This window comes from Oncorhynchus clarkii, chromosome 21, assembly GCF_045791955.1.
Source record: "Oncorhynchus clarkii lewisi isolate Uvic-CL-2024 chromosome 21, UVic_Ocla_1.0, whole genome shotgun sequence".
NCBI lineage: Eukaryota > Metazoa > Chordata > Actinopteri > Salmoniformes > Salmonidae > Oncorhynchus > Oncorhynchus clarkii.
Window position 1 is genome coordinate 30532922 of NC_092167.1, and position 16804 is coordinate 30549725.

The following is a 16804-nucleotide window of genomic DNA, read 5'->3' on the forward strand; positions in this document are numbered from 1 at the left end:
GAAGTTAGTCCCATTGCTCTCCATTGTGTAAAGTACAATTTTCCACCAAGTTAAAGTGCTTTTAGTATTGTTAACATACATCTTCAATGCATATATTCCAGTGAAAAGAAAAAATAAAAGAACAAACTCTGAACATCAGGGTTGGTGTCAATTCCATTTCAATGCCAGACAATTGAGGATGTACACTGCAATTACAATTATTTTCAATGCTTTTCAAGAAGGACCATTTGGATTTGGATTTTGGTTTACTTTACTTTTTTGACTGGAATTAAAACGTAATTTACCCCAGCCCTGCTAAACATATATTCAGAAGAATGAGTACTGGCAATGTTCGCATCGATAGGGACAAATGCACGTACATACAATATGATATATTCAGTCAAAATCCTTCAAGAAAAAAAGTTTGTTTTCCAGTGCTTCCACTCCCAGTACCTTTTTGTGTAAAAAACAGACAGTACCATGATTCTGTGATTATGTCCAAGTAAACCATGTTATGTTCACATAAACCAGTCAACCTTTATAGTTACACAAGTACTTTCATTAAAAAAAATACAGACATATGAAGTTTAAAAAGCCCCTTTAGTCCATCTTTGATTACAGTACAGTAAACCCAGATCGGATGTACAGTTTGTTGTCCCTTTCCAGGTTATTGCTTGTGGAATCCTCATCAACCACAAGGGGTGATACATTCCCATCAAATCCAAAACACAAGCGCATGTGTGTGTAAGTGTGTGTGTTTTGTGTTCACGTTTCCCAACAGGGGAGCAGCTCTTCTCTATTGCATTCAATAATGTTTTCTCACTTGATAATTGTTCAATGTCCATACATATCTCCTGTCATATCTCCTTGCTCTCTCATTGCATCCTACTAGTGCTCTCTCTCTCTCTCTCTCTAGACATTGCTGATACGGACACTGAGAAGACTACTATCTCGCCCCCTGTCCCTCCCCCTCTCCTCCCCTCTATAGCCCTCCTCCAGTTTGATCTTCTCCGGGTCTGCCCCTTTTTCCGCGCCCCCTCTGTTGCTGCCATGGTAAAGGGAGGAGCGCATGGCTGGGCTTGGGGGCGAGGCCTGTTTGACGAGGGGGGTGGTCTTTGTTTTGGCCACCTTGTCAAAGAAGGCGAAGTCGGCCACATACTTCCCCGAGGGGGACAGGGAGACCACGGGGGGGAACTCGTACCCCCACAGGATCTCATCAGGCAGGTAGGAGGTGCGCACCTGGCAGGTGGCGGAGGTGGGCTCCACCGTGGCACTCATGATCACCAGCAGCTCAAAGTCTGCCAGATCCGGATCCGTCCATCCCCCTCCTACGACAGAGAGAATGAAAGAAAGATACAAACTCTTTAGCACTAAATATGCATGAGCCAGAAGGGGCTGTAACAATAACAGGCTAGATGTTATATCTTGACTTACCATCTGATTTCTCTGCTGAATCCAGATCACAAAATGTATGGACTAAATGACTTCCTTGCATAAAACCAAAGCTAAAGTTGCACCATGGCGACTGAGCTATAAACACAGTCCATTGAGAGAAGTTAGTGTGTGGCCTCTTACCATACACACACTCTCTTTCCACAAGCCTGCTCCAAAACATAAAACCCACACAGCTACTCACAAAAACACACACTTACTGTAAACAAAAATTATTATACTCATAAAGAACATCAAGCACACTGTTCAAGCGGTTGTTCCTGAAATCCGATCACCCATTCATACAAAGACCCATTAAAGAAAACATATACATAATGATACCATTAACATGCGCATCACCTTTCACTAACACACGGCCACCATTACACAAATAATACGCTACAAGGCATATACACTCCAACAAGCACACACCTGCGTCAACAGCCCACACTTTCGTCATCTGTGAAAACAGCCCTTATCCTAACCTGAACCCAGTACTGCTCTCACTGAGGCAAAAACAGTGTTTCGTAACACACACACATGCCCATGCACGAACGCACAAGCACACACACACGTATGCATGCACCAGTGGAGGCTGCTGAGGGGAGGATGGCTCATAATAATGGCTGGAACGGCGTGAATGGCATCAAACACATGGAAACCATGTATTTGATACCATTCCATTCCAGCCATTACCACAAGCCCATCCTCCCCAATTAAGGTGCCAGCACGCACGCACACACACACACACACATACATACATACATACATACATACATACATACATACATATAGTACAAAATGCATGGTATGTGGTAGACAGTCTAGTTAGTCAGAGGAGCTTTTTCTTCAGAACCTGCCCCAGTTCCTACGCCGGTTCCTACGCCAACACCATAACGCCACTATCTCAAACGGCTAAGTCCGCCCTCTCTTGGCACAGGCCTGAGGCCTGAGAAGTGGAGAAGTGGAGAAGTGGAGAAGTAGGCAAAACTTGAGACGCTGCTGACGGTGTTTGCAATTCCCCCAAACAAACAAAAAAACAACTCTCAGAGAATGAGTGCACAACTGGTAGTCACTTATACAGTTGAAGTTGGAAGTTTACATACACTCAGGTTGGAGTCATTAAAACTAGTTTTTTAACCAATCCACAAATTTCTTGTTAACAAACTATTGTTTTGGCAAGTCGGTTAGGACATCTACTTTGTACATGACACAAGTCATTTTTCCAACAACTGTTTACAGACTGATTATTTCACTTATAATTCACTGTATCACAATTCCAGTGGTCAGAAGTGTACATACACTAAGTTGATTGTGCCTTTACACAGCTTGGAAAATTCTAGAAAATTGTCATGGCTTTAGAAGCTTCTGATAAATTATGTCAATTAGCCTGAGTCAATTGGAGGTGTACCTGTGGATGTATTTCAAGGGTTACCTTCAAACTCAGTGCCTCTTTGCTTGACATCATGGGAAAATCTAAAGAAATCACCCAAGACCTCAGAAAAAAAATTGTAGACCTCCACAAGTCTGGTTCATCCTTGGGAGCAATTCCCAAATGCCTGACGGTACCACCATACAAACAGTCCGCAAATATAAACACCATGTGACCATGCTGCCGTCATACCGCTCAGGAAGGAGACGTGTTCTGAACATACTTCGGTACGAAAAGTGCAAATAAATCCCAGAACAACAGCAAAGGACCTTGTGAAGATGCTGGAGGAAACAGGTACAAAAGTTCACAGTAAAACGAGTCCTTTATCGACATAACCTGAAAGGCCGCTCAGCAAGGAAGAACCCACTGCTCCAAAACCGCCATAAAAAAGCCAGACTACGGTTTGCAACTGCACATGGGGGACAAAGATCATACTTTTTGGAGAAATGTCCTCTGGTATTATGAAACAAAAATAGAACCGTTTGGTCATAATGACCATTGTTTTGTTTGGAGGAAAAAGGGGGAGGCTTGCAATCTGAAGAACATCATCCCAACCGTGAAGCACGGAGGTGGCAGCATCATGTTGTGGGTTTGCTTTGCTGCAGGAGGGACTGGTGCACTTCACAAAATAGATGGCATCGTGAGGAGGGACAATTATGTGGATATATTGAAGCAACATCTCAAGACATCAGTCAGGAAGTTAAAGCTTGGTTGCAAGTGGATCTTTCAAATGGATAATGACCCCAAGCAAACTTCCAAAGTTGTGGCAAAATGGCTTAAGGACAACAAATCAAGGTATTGGAGTGGCCACAAAGCCCTGACCTCAATAGAAAATGTGTGGGCAGAACTGAAAAAGTGTGTGCTAGCAAGAAGGCCTACAAACCTGACTCAGTTACACCAGCTCTGTCAGGAGGAATGGGCCAAAAGTCACCCAACTTATTGTGGGAAGCTTGTGGAAGGCTACCTGAAACGTTTGACCCAAGTTAAACAATTTAAAGGCAATGCTACCAAATACTAATTGAGTGTATGTAAACATCTGACCCACTGGGAATGTGATGATAGAAATAAAAGCTGAGAAATCATTCTCTCTACTATTATTCTGACATTTCACATTCTTAAAATAAAGTGGTGAGCCTAACTGATCTAAGACAGGGAATTGTTTCTAGGGTTAAATGTATGGAATTGTGAAACTGAGTTGAAATGTATTTGGCTAAGGTGTATGTAAACCTCCGACTTCAACTGTATGTCATTCAGATGGCTAGCTTCCCGGCAAAGGCTGGCTAGTATTACTTAGCTAGCTAGAAGGATGAAGTAAGAAGCTAACTTGAAACAGAGCCTGCCTCAGCAGGATAAATAAATTGGTTACTAAGTTCTCATAATTACTTTGCATAACAAAGTAGGCTACTGAGACAGACAGTGATGTGGTGCTCAGTGGTGAGGCTGGGGCAGGCTGCAATGCAAACAGGAGGAAGTAGAGGAAAGCAGAGAAAGAGCAGAGAAAGAGGTCAGTACAGTGTTTTCCAAACTTGGTCGGTGCCCCATGTGGGGTCCCTGAGGAAAATCTGTACTAATCTTATCAAACAAGTTAGAAACAAAACAAAAGGATGATGTGTTTCAATATGAACATCTCCACATGGCCTATCTTCAAATCAAAATCCAATCAAAGTTAATTTGTCACGTGCGCCAAATACTTACAGGCTCTAACCAATAGTGCGAAAAAGGTATATGTGTGTGTGTGTGTGTGTGTGTGTGTGTGTGTGTGTGTGTGTGTGTGTGTGTGTGTGTGTGTGTGTGTGTGTGTGTGTGTGTGTGTGTGTGTGTGTGTGTGTGTGTGTGTGTGTGTGTGTGTGTGTGTGTGTGTGTGGTTAAGTAAAGAAATAACACAACAGTAAAAAGACATTTGAAAATAAGAGTAACAAGGCTATATACAGACACTGGTTAGTCAGGATTATTGAGGTAGTATGTACTTGTAGGTATGGTTAAAGTGACTATGCATATATGATGAACAGAGAGCAGCAGTAGCGTAAAAAGAGGGGTTGGCTCTCTACAGATCCCGACCCGTCACTTGCACTGGTTCCTGGATCCCAGTTCCTATTTCACAGTCCCAGCACCAATTTGTGGTTTACAGTCCCGGCCCCCAGCATCTGCACGGTTCCCAGTTTTCCCAGCAACAACAACCTTCGCCAACCCTGGACACAGCAGTGGCTACCACAACTGCCACCTCCACCCAGCCACTGCCAGCTGATTTTATTCAAACATAGACATGCTCTATCAGGTATGAAGGTAAGACCCAGATGCAGACCACATTGAGTAAACAGTAGTTTAATATTCCAGCATGGGCAGACAATAGACAGGTCAAGGCAGGCAGGGGTCAGTAAACCAGAGGTGGGGCAAAGGTACCGGACGGCAGGCTGGGTCAGGGTAAGGCAGAGTTGTCAGGCAGGCGGGCTTGGAGTCAGGACAGGCAAGGGTCAAAAACCAGGAGGGCGAGAAAAGAGAGACTGGAAAAACGGGAGACAAAGGGCTGTGAGACATGGATTTGACTCTGGACACATGAAAGGTGGGATGATCTTGGAGATGGGCCGATAAACTGGGGGGAGAGTTTGCGGGATTCAACGATCCCGGGGAGCCGGTTGATGGCGATCCGCTTATCGTAGATGCCTGGAGGTGCTCTTGAGGAGGGCCGACCGGCTCTCCCCCAGATACGACGACAGCAACGGAAAAACATCTGGGCAAAAGGTATGCCGACCTCCTCTTCCTGCTCAGGAAAGAACGGGGGCTGTGACCCCAGGTAACACTCAAACGGTGATAGGCCCATGGCAAGGAAGGGTGTTGCGGGCATATTCCACCCACACCAGCTGCTGGCTCCAGGTGGTGGGGTTGGTGGAGACGTGCTGCACCCTGAGCTGGGCCATCTCCTTGGCAGAGGGTAACTTGAGGAGAGGAATTAAGTGGGCAGCCTTGGAAAAGCGATCCTCCAGGGTCAGGATTGCGGTGTTGCCAGCAGACGGTGGGAGTCCTGTGACAAAGTCCAGAGGTTGGATGAGGCCAGCTGGAGCTTGGCGAGGGGTTTTGTTTCGTGCACAGACCGTGCAGGCGGCAACAATGGCGGAAACGTTGGGAACCATGGTAGGCCACCAAAAGCATTGTCGCACAAAGGCCAGGGTCTGCTGGGAGCCCGGGTGGCAGGCAAGCCTGGAGGAATGGGCCCACTCCAGGACTGCGGAGCGGACAGCGTCAGCCACGAACATCCGGTTATCTGGACCCCATCAGCGTTCACAGGGACAGCTGCGCCTCCCAGACCTGTTTCCCGATACCCCAGCTGAGTGCCGTCGCCAGGCACAAGGTGGGAAGGATGGTCTCGGGCTCCGGGGTGGTAGCTGTGGGGTTATAGCGACGAGACAAGACATTCGGCTTGATGTTTTTGGACCCCGGTAGGTAGGAGAGGGAAAATTTTAACCGGGTAATTAGCAGGGCCCATCTCGCCTGCCTGGAGTTGAGGCTCTTAGCAGTGCGGAGATACTCCAGGTTTTTGTGGTCGGTCCAACACAATGAATTGATGTTCTGCCCCTTCAAGCCAGTGCCTCCATTCCTCCAATGCAATCTTCATCGCGAGAAGCTCCCGATTCCCCACATCGTAATTCCTCTCCGTGGCGATGAGGCGGTTGGAAAAGGCACAGTGATGCAGCTTAAGATCCCAAAATGCCTGGTTCGTAGAGGTGGGGGCAGACAGGGGGGAAGCCAGGGTGCTGTAACCCCAGATAAAAGGGTGATAAAAGTTGGCGAACCCAAGGAAGTGTTTCAGCTGCACCCTGGACAATCCACCACCGCTTTCACCTTCTTGGGATCCATCTTGACGCACCCAGCAGAGATTCTGTAGCCCAGAAAGGGAATGGTGGAGCTATGAAACTTGCACTTTTCCGCCTTAACAAACAACTGGTTCTTCAGAAGGCGCTGGAGAACCTGCTGGACATGGAGCACGTGCTCTTTGAGGGAGCAGGAGAAGACGAGGATGTCATCAATGTAGACAAAGACGAAATGGTTCACCGTGTTGCGGAGAACATCATTCACCAGAGCCTGCTGGTGAGGCTTAAGGGCATGGCCTTCTCGTATTCGCACCAGGTGCTAGGCGTTACGTAGATCCAGCTTGGAGAACACAGTGGAGCGGCTCAAAGGCCCAGGAAATGAGTGGTAGCAGATAACGGTTCTTTACAGTGATGTCACTGAGTCCCCGGTAGTCGATGCACGGGCACAGGGTCTTGTCCTTCTTTTCCACGAAGAAGAACCCTGCATCACTGGGAGAGGAAGAGGAACAGATAAATCCAGTAGCTAGGGAGTCCCCAATGTAGTCATCCATAGCCTTGGTTTCAGGTCCCGATAGCGAGTACAGACTCCTCCGGGGCGGCGTGGTGCTAGGGAGAAGGTCAATCTCGCAATCATATGGGCGGTGCGGCGGAAGGGAAGTGGCCCGAGTCTTGCTGAACACATCCCGGAGATCCTGGTACTCCGCGGGAATGGTTGAGAGATCAAGAACCACCTCTGAGGACCCAGGAAGACGTCCCGGGGAAGGTTGCACTGACTTCAGACAATGGGCGTGGCAGAACAGACTCCAGCCCATGATGGCACCCATAGACCTGTTGATGAGTGGGTTGTGTCACTGGAGCCAGGAGAATCCCAAAACCACTGAGATCTGGAGGAACTTCATGAGCAGGAACTGAATGGTCTCGCTTTGATTCCCTGACACACCCAGCTTGATGGGAGTGGTGTTATGGGTGACCCGACCTATAGATCGATCAACGCTCTAACATCCACGGGAATGGAGAGTAGCTGAATGGGGATGTTCAGCTTAGAAGCCATTGTGGTGTCCAAAAAGCTCTCACCAGTCCCGGAGTCAATAAGGACCCGGAGAGATTCTGACTGGTTTCCCCACAGCAGAATGACAGGGTACGAGTAAGGGAAGCAGAAAACTTTCCCATATGGCCCACCAGAGTACTCGCTCCTACCCATGAGCCTGGTCTTTTACCAGGTAGAAAGACAAAATGACAAACTCTCGCAATGCAGACAGCTCCTTGTGCTGATCCGGTGTTGACGTTCCGCTGGCGACAGCCCAGCCCTGCCTAATTGCACGGGCTCGGGATACAGTGCCTCGGCCCTCCTCGGTGACTCTTGAGAAAGGTCGGAAAATCTTGGGTGCTCTTGGCCACGGGACCATCAGGGACTTTAGGGATGACTTGGAGGCGAGGTGGAATCCCTGGACATGGGATTCCGAATTTCCTTTCCATCCGTCGTTCCTGCAATCGCCCATCGATGCAGATGGTCAAAGCGATGAGGGTGGTCAACATCTGTGGGTATCTCCCGAGCCTGAAGCTTATCTTTAACCTCCTCGAGACGCCGTGCAGGAACATGACGAACAGTGCTTCCGAGTTCCACACACTCTCCGCTGCCAAAGTACAGAAACCCACCACATAGTCGGCCACAGTGCAGGCAACCTGCCAGAGCTGGATTTGCTTCCAGGCATTTTCTCTCCCAGAGAACGGGGCATCAAAGCCCTTCCTCACCACTCCAATGAACCCCTCCAGGCTTGCGCATATAGTCGGCATATAGCCGGTTCCCATATATATATAGATATATACAAATAGGTGAGAGCCCTTCCAGACATCAACGTGATGAGGTAGGCTATTTTGGAGCGATCCGAGGGGAAGGAGGAGGGCTGAAGCTCTAAATTGCAGGCACACTGAGCTAGAAACTTCCGACAGGTGCTCGGCTCTCCTTTAAAGCGTTCCGGAGGAGGTAACCGAGGCTCCCGGGAAGGTGGAGTGGCCGGTGGGGTGGCGCTGCTAACCGCAGAGTTGCTGAGGGGCGGTGGGGTTACCACGGAATTGCTCCAGCATCATGTCCAACGCCAGGTCATGGCAGTCAGCCAACGTTTGGACCCCCTCCATCAGCCCATGAAGAAATTCCTCGTGCCTACCAATGGAGGCTCCTTGGGAGGAGATGGCGCTGCGCAGCTGGTCCGGGTCTGCTGGGTCAGTCATGGCCAGTTCGTATGATCAGGTATGAAGGTAAGACCCAGATGTAGACCACATCGAATAAACAATAGTTTAATATTCCAACAGGGGCAGACAATAGACAGGTCAAGGCAAGGAGGGGTCAGTAAACCAGAGGTGGGGCAACGGTACCAGACGGCCGGCAGGCAGGCTCAGGGTCAGGGTAAGGCAGAGCTCGATAATCCAGAAGGGGGCAAAGGTACAGGTCGGCAGGCAGGCTCAGGGGTTGGCAGAGTGGTCAGGCAGGCGAGCTCGGAGTCAGGACAGGCAAGGGTCAAAAAGAGAATTTTACTTGACACCGAGCTGCCTGTAAATTACTGTCAAATTCATGGTAACCCCTTTCCATTGCAAAGAGGTCCAGATATATCTACAGAAATCCATCATGAGGAGTTGCGAGCAGAGCTACTGTGAGAGGAGGCCGTATTATAAGCTAGATCCATAGATACTGCAGGGGAAATGACTGTAGTATTATGTACTATTAGTATTATGATACTTCTAATAGTAGTATTATGCATGCTACTTTCATACAGTATTAAGATTTGATCAGATATTACTTACATTTTCAAGGTACACCGCATGAAGCCAAAGCAAAATGGAGTGTTATCTGGGATCAAGCATCATTTAAAAGCCTTATTATGTGTACAGTAATACAATACCATATAATCTGAGCACAGTCAATTTAACAGGAGTCTGGCGGCTCAACTAGACAGAAATTCATGATAGACAGGAAATAGAGAGAGAAAGAGAACTGCTTCGGTGACTAGAGAACGATGGGGTGCACAGGAAGAGAGATGTAGAGAGATAAGCATACATACATACCACACAGTGCTGCAGATAAAACAGAGAGGAGTGAGCGTCAGTATCAGAGAGGAGTGGAGAGGTAGAGCAGTGAAGGAGTGAAGAGATAGGAAGGAGAGTCCATATCAGAGAGGAGTGGAGAGGTAGAGCAGTGAAGGAGTGGATAGATAGGAAGGAGTCAGTATCAGAGAGGCGCGGAGAGAGGAGTGAGAGTCAGTATCAGAGAGGAGTGGAGAGGTAGAGCAGTGAAGGAGTGGAGAGGTAGAGCAGTGAAGGAGTGGAGAGGTAGAGCAGTGGAGGAGTGGAGAGGTAGGAGTAAGAGTCAGTATCAGAGAGGAGTAGAGAGGTAGGAGTGAGAGTCAGTATCAGAGAGGAGTGGAGAGGTAGAGCAGTGAAGGAGTGGAGAGGTAGAGCAGTGGAGGAGTGGAGTGATAGGAGTGAGAGTCAGTATCAGAGAGGAGTGGAGAGGTAGGAGTGAGAGTCAGTATCAGAGAGGAGCGGAGAGGTAGAGCAGTGAAGGAGTGGAGAGATAGGAAGGAGTCAGTATCAGAGAGGAGTGGAGAGGTAGAGCAGTGGAGGAGTGGAGAGGAGTGAGAGTCAGTATCAGAGAGGAGTGGAGAGGTAGGAGTGAGAGTCAGTATCAGAGAGGAGTGGAGAGGTAGAGCAGTGGAGGAGTGGAGAGGAGTGAGAGTCAGTATCAGAGAGGAGTGGAGAGGTAGAGCAGTGAAGGAGTGGAGAGATAGGAACGAGAGTCCGTATCAGAGAGGAGTGGAGGGGCAGCAAAGGAGTGGAAAAATAGAAGTAGGGCAGTGAAGGAGTAGAGAGTTAGAAGCAAAGGAGCGAAGCAATAGAGCAGCAAAGGAATTGAGAGATACACTCTTAGAAAAAGGGTTCCTAAAGGGTTCTTCAGGTGTCCCCATAGAATAACACATTTTGGTTCCAGGTAGAACCAAAACTCCTCTGTGGAAAGGGTTCTACCTGGAACCAAAACTAGTTCTTCAAAGGGTGGGGGACAGCCAAAGAACCCTTTTAGGTTCTAGATAGCACCTTTTTTCTAAGGGTGTAGAGCAGTGAAGGAGTGGAGAGGTAGATCACTGGTCAGTGTGGGTCAGTAATAGCCCTGTGGTTAGTGGTGATGAGAGGTGAGGTGGAGCGGTAGAGCAGCGTAGTAGTGGAGCGGTAGAGCAGCGTAGTAGTGGAGCGGTAGAGCAGCGTAGTAGTGGAGCGGTAGAGCAGCGTAGTAGTGGAGAGGTAGAGCAGCGTAGTAGTGGAGAGGTAGAGCAGCGTAGTAGTGGAGAGGTAGAGCAGCGTAGTAGTGGAGAGGTAGAGCAGCGTAGTAGTGGAGAGGTAGAGCAGCGTAGTAGTGGAGCGGTAGAGCAGCGTAGTAGTGGAGAGGTAGAGCAGCGTAGTAGTGGAGAGGTAGAGCAGCGTAGTAGTGGAGAGGTAGAGCAGCGTAGTAGTGGCGCGGTAGAGCAGCGTAGTAGTGGCGCAGTAGAGCAGCGTAGTAGTGGAGAGGTAGAGCAGCGTAGTAGTGGAGAGGTAGAGCAGCGTAGTAGTGGAGAGGTAGAGCAGCGTAGTAGTGGAGAGGTAGAGCAGCGTAGTAGTGGAGAGGTAGAGCAGTGTAGAGGTAGATCAGCATTCAGAGTGGGTCGGTAATAACCCTGTGGTTAGTGGTGATGAGAGGCCTGTCCTCCTGTAACAGGATCCCCCACCCCTCACTGCATCGGACTGTACCCCATTGTCTTCTAAGGAGACACCCTGGCACCCACTTACACACACATTCCACAAACACACACACACACATTGAGCGAGAGAAAGAGCCCTCTCCCAGTGCGGTCCCTCAAAACACACACATAGTATGTAAGAATACACACATAAACATTCAGTACGCATATATACACATACAGAATGCATGCGCACACACAGACACACATACAAACATGCTCCCCCATCCCTCTACTGCCAATGTCCCCTCTCTCCATCACAACACTCAGCTCGAACCTCCCTAAATTCACCCTTCTCTTTCTTTCCACACAGATTGGTTTCAGTCCCCACACCCCAACGGACCCTCTCCTCCCATTGAGGATCAAGATATGTGAGATGTAAACGATAGCAACAACTTCACCTACTTTACACGGACTGTACAGTACCGTAGTTCACTAAACCCCCAAAAAACACTGCTACAACAGCACCTTGGGAAGGAGAACACTACACTGCACCTGAACACTACAATGTACCTGTAACTACACTATGCCTGCCTACTATATTACTCCCATGTGAAGACATGGCTTTCAGGACACTTGACATAAAATGGGGCCTATAGAACAAGAATACACAACTCCAATGACTCTTCGGGTGTCAGGCAAGGTTACTCATCATACATGCGCAAAGAAAACATAATGGTAGCCTTTTCCTGCAGTCAATGACCAAAAGCGCACTCTTTGGCTTTGTGTGTGGAATGTTATTCATATTTTTCATAATTAATCCAGATTTGGTTTATTTTTTTGAAACGTCTAAAATCTTGTGTTTCTATGTCAAACTGTTTTGTTATATTTCAGTCTTCTGCAATGTGTATAGAAAGTGTAATATTGGGATGCAAACTCAAAATTGAATACATTTTAACTCTATATCTGACAGGTGTCTTCTTTTTTTTAAGCCCGTAACCATGTGTGTGAGGCGTATACTTTTGTTTCACAGTAGATTTGTTTAAGACTACCAAGAATCTCTCTGTGTGACCCTGATTTTGCCCACTGCAATAAAAGTGTCAACGTTATTGAGACTCGTACCCTTGATGGCCCAGGCTCTGAGTGGGCTGCTGTCATCAATGACGTGGTAGAAGGTGAGTGGGAGGATGAGGAAGGGGCTGTCGCTGGACATGTCCACCTGGAAGGGAACGTTCCTCTGGTCCAGTCGCACCGTCTCCCCCTCCTTGGTCTGGGATGTCTGGAGCAACTTCCCTGTTACCTGGTAGCCAAAATGGAGTCATATTAAATTGTATGGCGGTACATGAGTGAGAATCCTGAAGAAGCTTGACAACATGACGACAACCTATATCTACCATGGTGATCCATTTTTTCAGGAACTATGTTTTTTATTTTTGTAATACTCAATCACTAACACACACAGAGACACACACACGCTATCTCTACCGAGCAGCCCAGTAACAGGCTCTTTCGCATGTTGGCCACTCGGATCATGAGGCAGGGTCGGCCCTCGTGATTGGACACCACGGCGTGCCGGCTGAACTTCACTGTCTCGCCTCTCTTCTTGGGCCGCGCCACCTGAAGAAGACGGGGGGGGGAGAGTGTGTCAGAGCCACACAATGTAGCATGGTGAACTACACTACCCACAATGCTACCGGTAACATGTCCTGTTTATTTGTTAGGCTGTTAACAACCTGCCGTCCGTCTCCTTAGCAATACATACAGTACAGTACATGGCATGCACTTCCTATCATTTTAACCTCCAGCCCCAACACACACACACACACATAGATAGATAACCGAGTGAAAAATAAAGAAAGGGCTTGTAAGTCTTATTATTGAGGGGCCAGAATGATAACCCTGACCCTCGTAGATAAGAGGGGAAAGGGGAGGATAATTAACACTGTTGTTTACACAGGAGTCCAGTGCTGAGTAGGGCCAGTGCATATAGTTGTACTGTTGTGTGTTGGACGTCTGGATGCAGTGCATATGGTGGCCAGACTATATTACCGAACATTGGTCATGTGTGTCGATCCAAAGTTCAAATGTGTCATAGTATTGGCACTGAGTGTACAAAATATTAGGAACCCCTAATATTGAGTTGCACCCCATTTTGCCCTCAGAACAGCCTCAATTCGTCTGGGGGCATGGACTACAAGGTGTCGAAAGCGTTCGACAGGGATGCCGGCCCATGTTGACTCAAATGCGTCCCACGGTTGTGTCAAGTTGGCTAGATGTCCTTTGGATGGTGGACCATTCTTGATGTACACAATAATCTGTTGAGTGTAGTGTGGTAATAGGCTTTATTAATGAATGGGATGGTAATAGTAACCATGATATTGATATGCCCAGGACACGATGAGGTACCTTGGCGAGGAAGGTTCCTGTGATGAAGATCTCCAGAACCATGGTAATGACAAGCTGGAGGATGAGGAGGATGATGGCGGCAGGACATTCCTCTGTGATGCAACGAAAGCCGTAGCCAATGGTGGTCTGGGACTCCAGCGAGAAGAGGAACGCCCCTGTTAGGGTCTGCACCTGCATCACACACGGGGTGTGGTTGGACGGCGGGTCAAACTCTGGAAGGAGGGAGAGCAGAGATACAGGGAAAGAGGCAAGGTTCTGAGCAGATTGTTTGACATGCCAGGCGGTTGAAGAACAAATTGCGGATATGACCCGAGAAAGGGCTAAACTAAGGAAGGCACATTCTTACACGTCTCTCATTCTCCCTCTTCTCGACTTACGTTCTCTATCGCCTTCTCTCTCTTTCTCCGCCCCTGCCCTCTCCACCCTCTGCTCCCCCTTTCCCCTCCCTCCATCCTCACCTAGCAGGTCTCCATGCACCAGCGCCACCAGGTACCACAGAACCCCGAACAGGAACCAGGTCCCGGCGAAGGTGGCCGAGAACAGGAAGAGCTTGTAGCGCCACTGCATGTCCAGGAAGGTCGTCCAGATGTCACGCAGGTACAGCGCCCCGCGCCCGCTCACATGCTCGATGCGCACGTTGCTGTGCCCGTCCTTGGAGAGAACGCGTCGTCTCCGTCGGAGCGCACAGACCGTTGCCGCTGCCTCCCCTGCCGCCCCCAGCAGCGGCTTCAGAACCTCTGTCTGCGTCATTGAGTGACACACCTTTTCGGGGGAGGAGCCACGTGAGGACGGGGGAGTGGCCGAGGTCATGGCTGCAGCTTTATGGGAGGAGAGGGATCGAAAACCAGGGTTGAGGGGGAGATTGAGTGGATAAGCGGGAGGAAAAGGAGTGTGAGGGAGAGGGGTGAAGAGGGCAAGGGGGTCAGAAAGAGGAAGATATAAAGTTTATGAAAAACAAGTTGAAAAGATGGGGTTTGTGAGAAAGGAGAGAATAGGAAAGGAATAGAGGAGAAAAGTTGATAAGGGGATGAATGAAAGAGATGACAGGAGTGGAACTTTTTTTGGGGGGGGGGACATGGAGAGAGAAAGATAGGGAGATTATAAATGTAAGTGGACAGAGGCAGGCCTGTTGCTGTCCAAGGTGGTCCATTTAAAACTCTCTCTTACTCGTTCTCTTCATCCCTCTCTTTTCAGATGGAGCAGATGGAGCAGCAGCTCCCCTTTCAAAGTAAAAATCCCCCTTTCAGAGTGAAGTTGCAGCTGTCTTTTCACGTTAAAAAAACCCATCTATAATGCTAAGGGACTCCTGTGTCTGCAGCACATCAGGCTGGCTCGATCGAGATGGACAGAAACAAGGCTCACTTATTCCCCATTCAAGCACTGGAATAGAAAAGCAGCATGGAGTATCAAATCAAATCAAATTGTATTTGTCACATGCGCCACATACTTACAAACCCTAACCCACAAAGCAGTTGGGAGAAAAAAAAATATAGAACTCAAAAAAAATAAGAATAAGACAATAAAAGTAACAAATAAAGACAAAGAAATATCTGTGAATGTGAATATCTGTGAATGAGAGATGCTGGATCAACCGTTTACAAATGTGCTTTAATCCCTGACATGGTCTGACATCTCTTTCATTATCCCTTCATCCCTAATGATTAAAATAAAATAAAAGGTGGAATCGTCTTACTGCTTTACACTTTTAGTGGTTGTGGACTTTCATAAGACCTCAAACTATTACCCTATAATAGGGGGCCTATAATAGTTGATTACGTTGATGATTAGACCCACACTACCCCAGTGGTCTACTACCACGTGCAGCTCAAATGGGACATTCATCGGGTCCTTATACAGCTGTCACTTATTGAGCTTATTTTCACCTCCCAATAAATGTGTTTCGGTGTCCGAGAATGAATTACTTGGTGTGGTTTGTGGATGCAGGATAGCCTGGAGAATATAGCTTGTGTGTTATCGGGGCTAGTAAGAGGCATGTTTCTCTCCTTTGTGGATATGGATACTTGTTGTTTGTGTGTGACTTTGGCCCGAGCATCCTTTTGGATGTCCTTCTGCATCCTCTCTCTCTCCCTCTCTCTCTCTCTCTCTAGCCTTCTTTCTTTCGCTCTCACACTCTTGCCCTCTTTCTTGGCTAAACGGTCCCATTTGTCTCTTCCTGCCTCTGCTTTCCGGACCCAGTAAAAAATAACCAAGCGTAGCAAAGCCAGAGAACTAAGGCACTCTGATACACACTCTCCTTTCTGGCCTTTCTCTCTGTGTCGCCACTCGCTTGCTCTATTCCTTCCTCTCTCTCTCTAGTGCTGGGGCTCACTGTGAGTATGAATAGGGATCTGTTTAAATGTCTGTGCTCAGAATACTAAGATGGGGGGTGAGGCGGCACTTGTGACTTGTGATAGGCTAAGTGCATTCACAGCTGACCTCTGAACCTTACTGAGGCCCCTCCCACACATACAGTAAACACACACTCACATACACGGGGACATGCACAACAATGTTATACCAATGTTAACTTTTCCTGAAAGAATGTTTGTGACACTTTATCATTGTCATAGACCAAACTGTTACAATTATTTCCGCTCAATTCAGTATTCCTTTTAACACTTCTGTGTCTTCCTCTCGACTATAATCTCTCTTCATCCCTTTCTCCCTCTCTCTATCTCCCTCTGTCCTGTGTTCACAAGAATCCTTTGTTTAGAGAGTAGATGAAAGGGACAAAAGCCACCATTGAAAAATACGACTGAGTGAGAGAGAGGGAGAAAGTGTGTGTGTGACCGTATGTGTGTGATCATGTGTGAGTATATGTTGGAGAGTGTGAGGGGGCGAAAGGGGAAGAGAAAGAGAAAGATATGTGGAGAGAGAGATAAAATCCACGTGACAGAGAGAGATAGAAGGTGTATTAAAACAGATTGGTGACAAAAAAGATGCTCATTAGTATTCCTGAGCGTTGCACTTCACCACACTCCTTCCTTCCCCTGTGTGTTCACCCTACCAAAATCCCCAACCTCTATACAACACTCCAACGACCTCCG

At 47.9% G+C, this 16804-nt stretch overlaps 1 protein-coding gene across 1 annotated transcript; it reads right to left on the minus strand.

The window, feature by feature from the left end:
• Window positions 1-891: 891 nt before the first annotated feature.
• LOC139379393 (ATP-sensitive inward rectifier potassium channel 10-like) lies at window positions 892-14717 on the minus strand. Its single transcript, XM_071122200.1, has 5 exons — window positions 14216-14717; window positions 13758-13969; window positions 12837-12968; window positions 12474-12651; window positions 892-1307 (listed from the first exon to the last, which is right to left on the minus strand). Exons 1-5 carry the CDS (start codon window positions 14565-14567, stop codon window positions 892-894), a joined length of 1290 nt encoding a protein of 429 aa, XP_070978301.1. The 5' UTR covers window positions 14568-14717.
• Between the last annotated feature and the right edge of the window lie 2087 nt (window positions 14718-16804).

Bases quoted from the DNA above. Each gene is read 5' to 3' on its own strand.
- LOC139379393 (XM_071122200.1), bottom strand. From the start codon at position 14,567: ATGACCTCGGCCACTCCCCCGTCCTCACGTGGCTCCTCCCCCGAAAAG. The intron at 13,970-14,215 runs GTGAGGATGGAG...CCCTCCTTCCAG, and splicing joins GGTGCATGGAGACCTGCTAG to AGTTTGACCCGCCGTCCAAC. The intron at 12,652-12,836 runs GTAGAGATAGCG...TTTGGCTACCAG, and splicing joins GCCTGTTACTGGGCTGCTCG to GTAACAGGGAAGTTGCTCCA.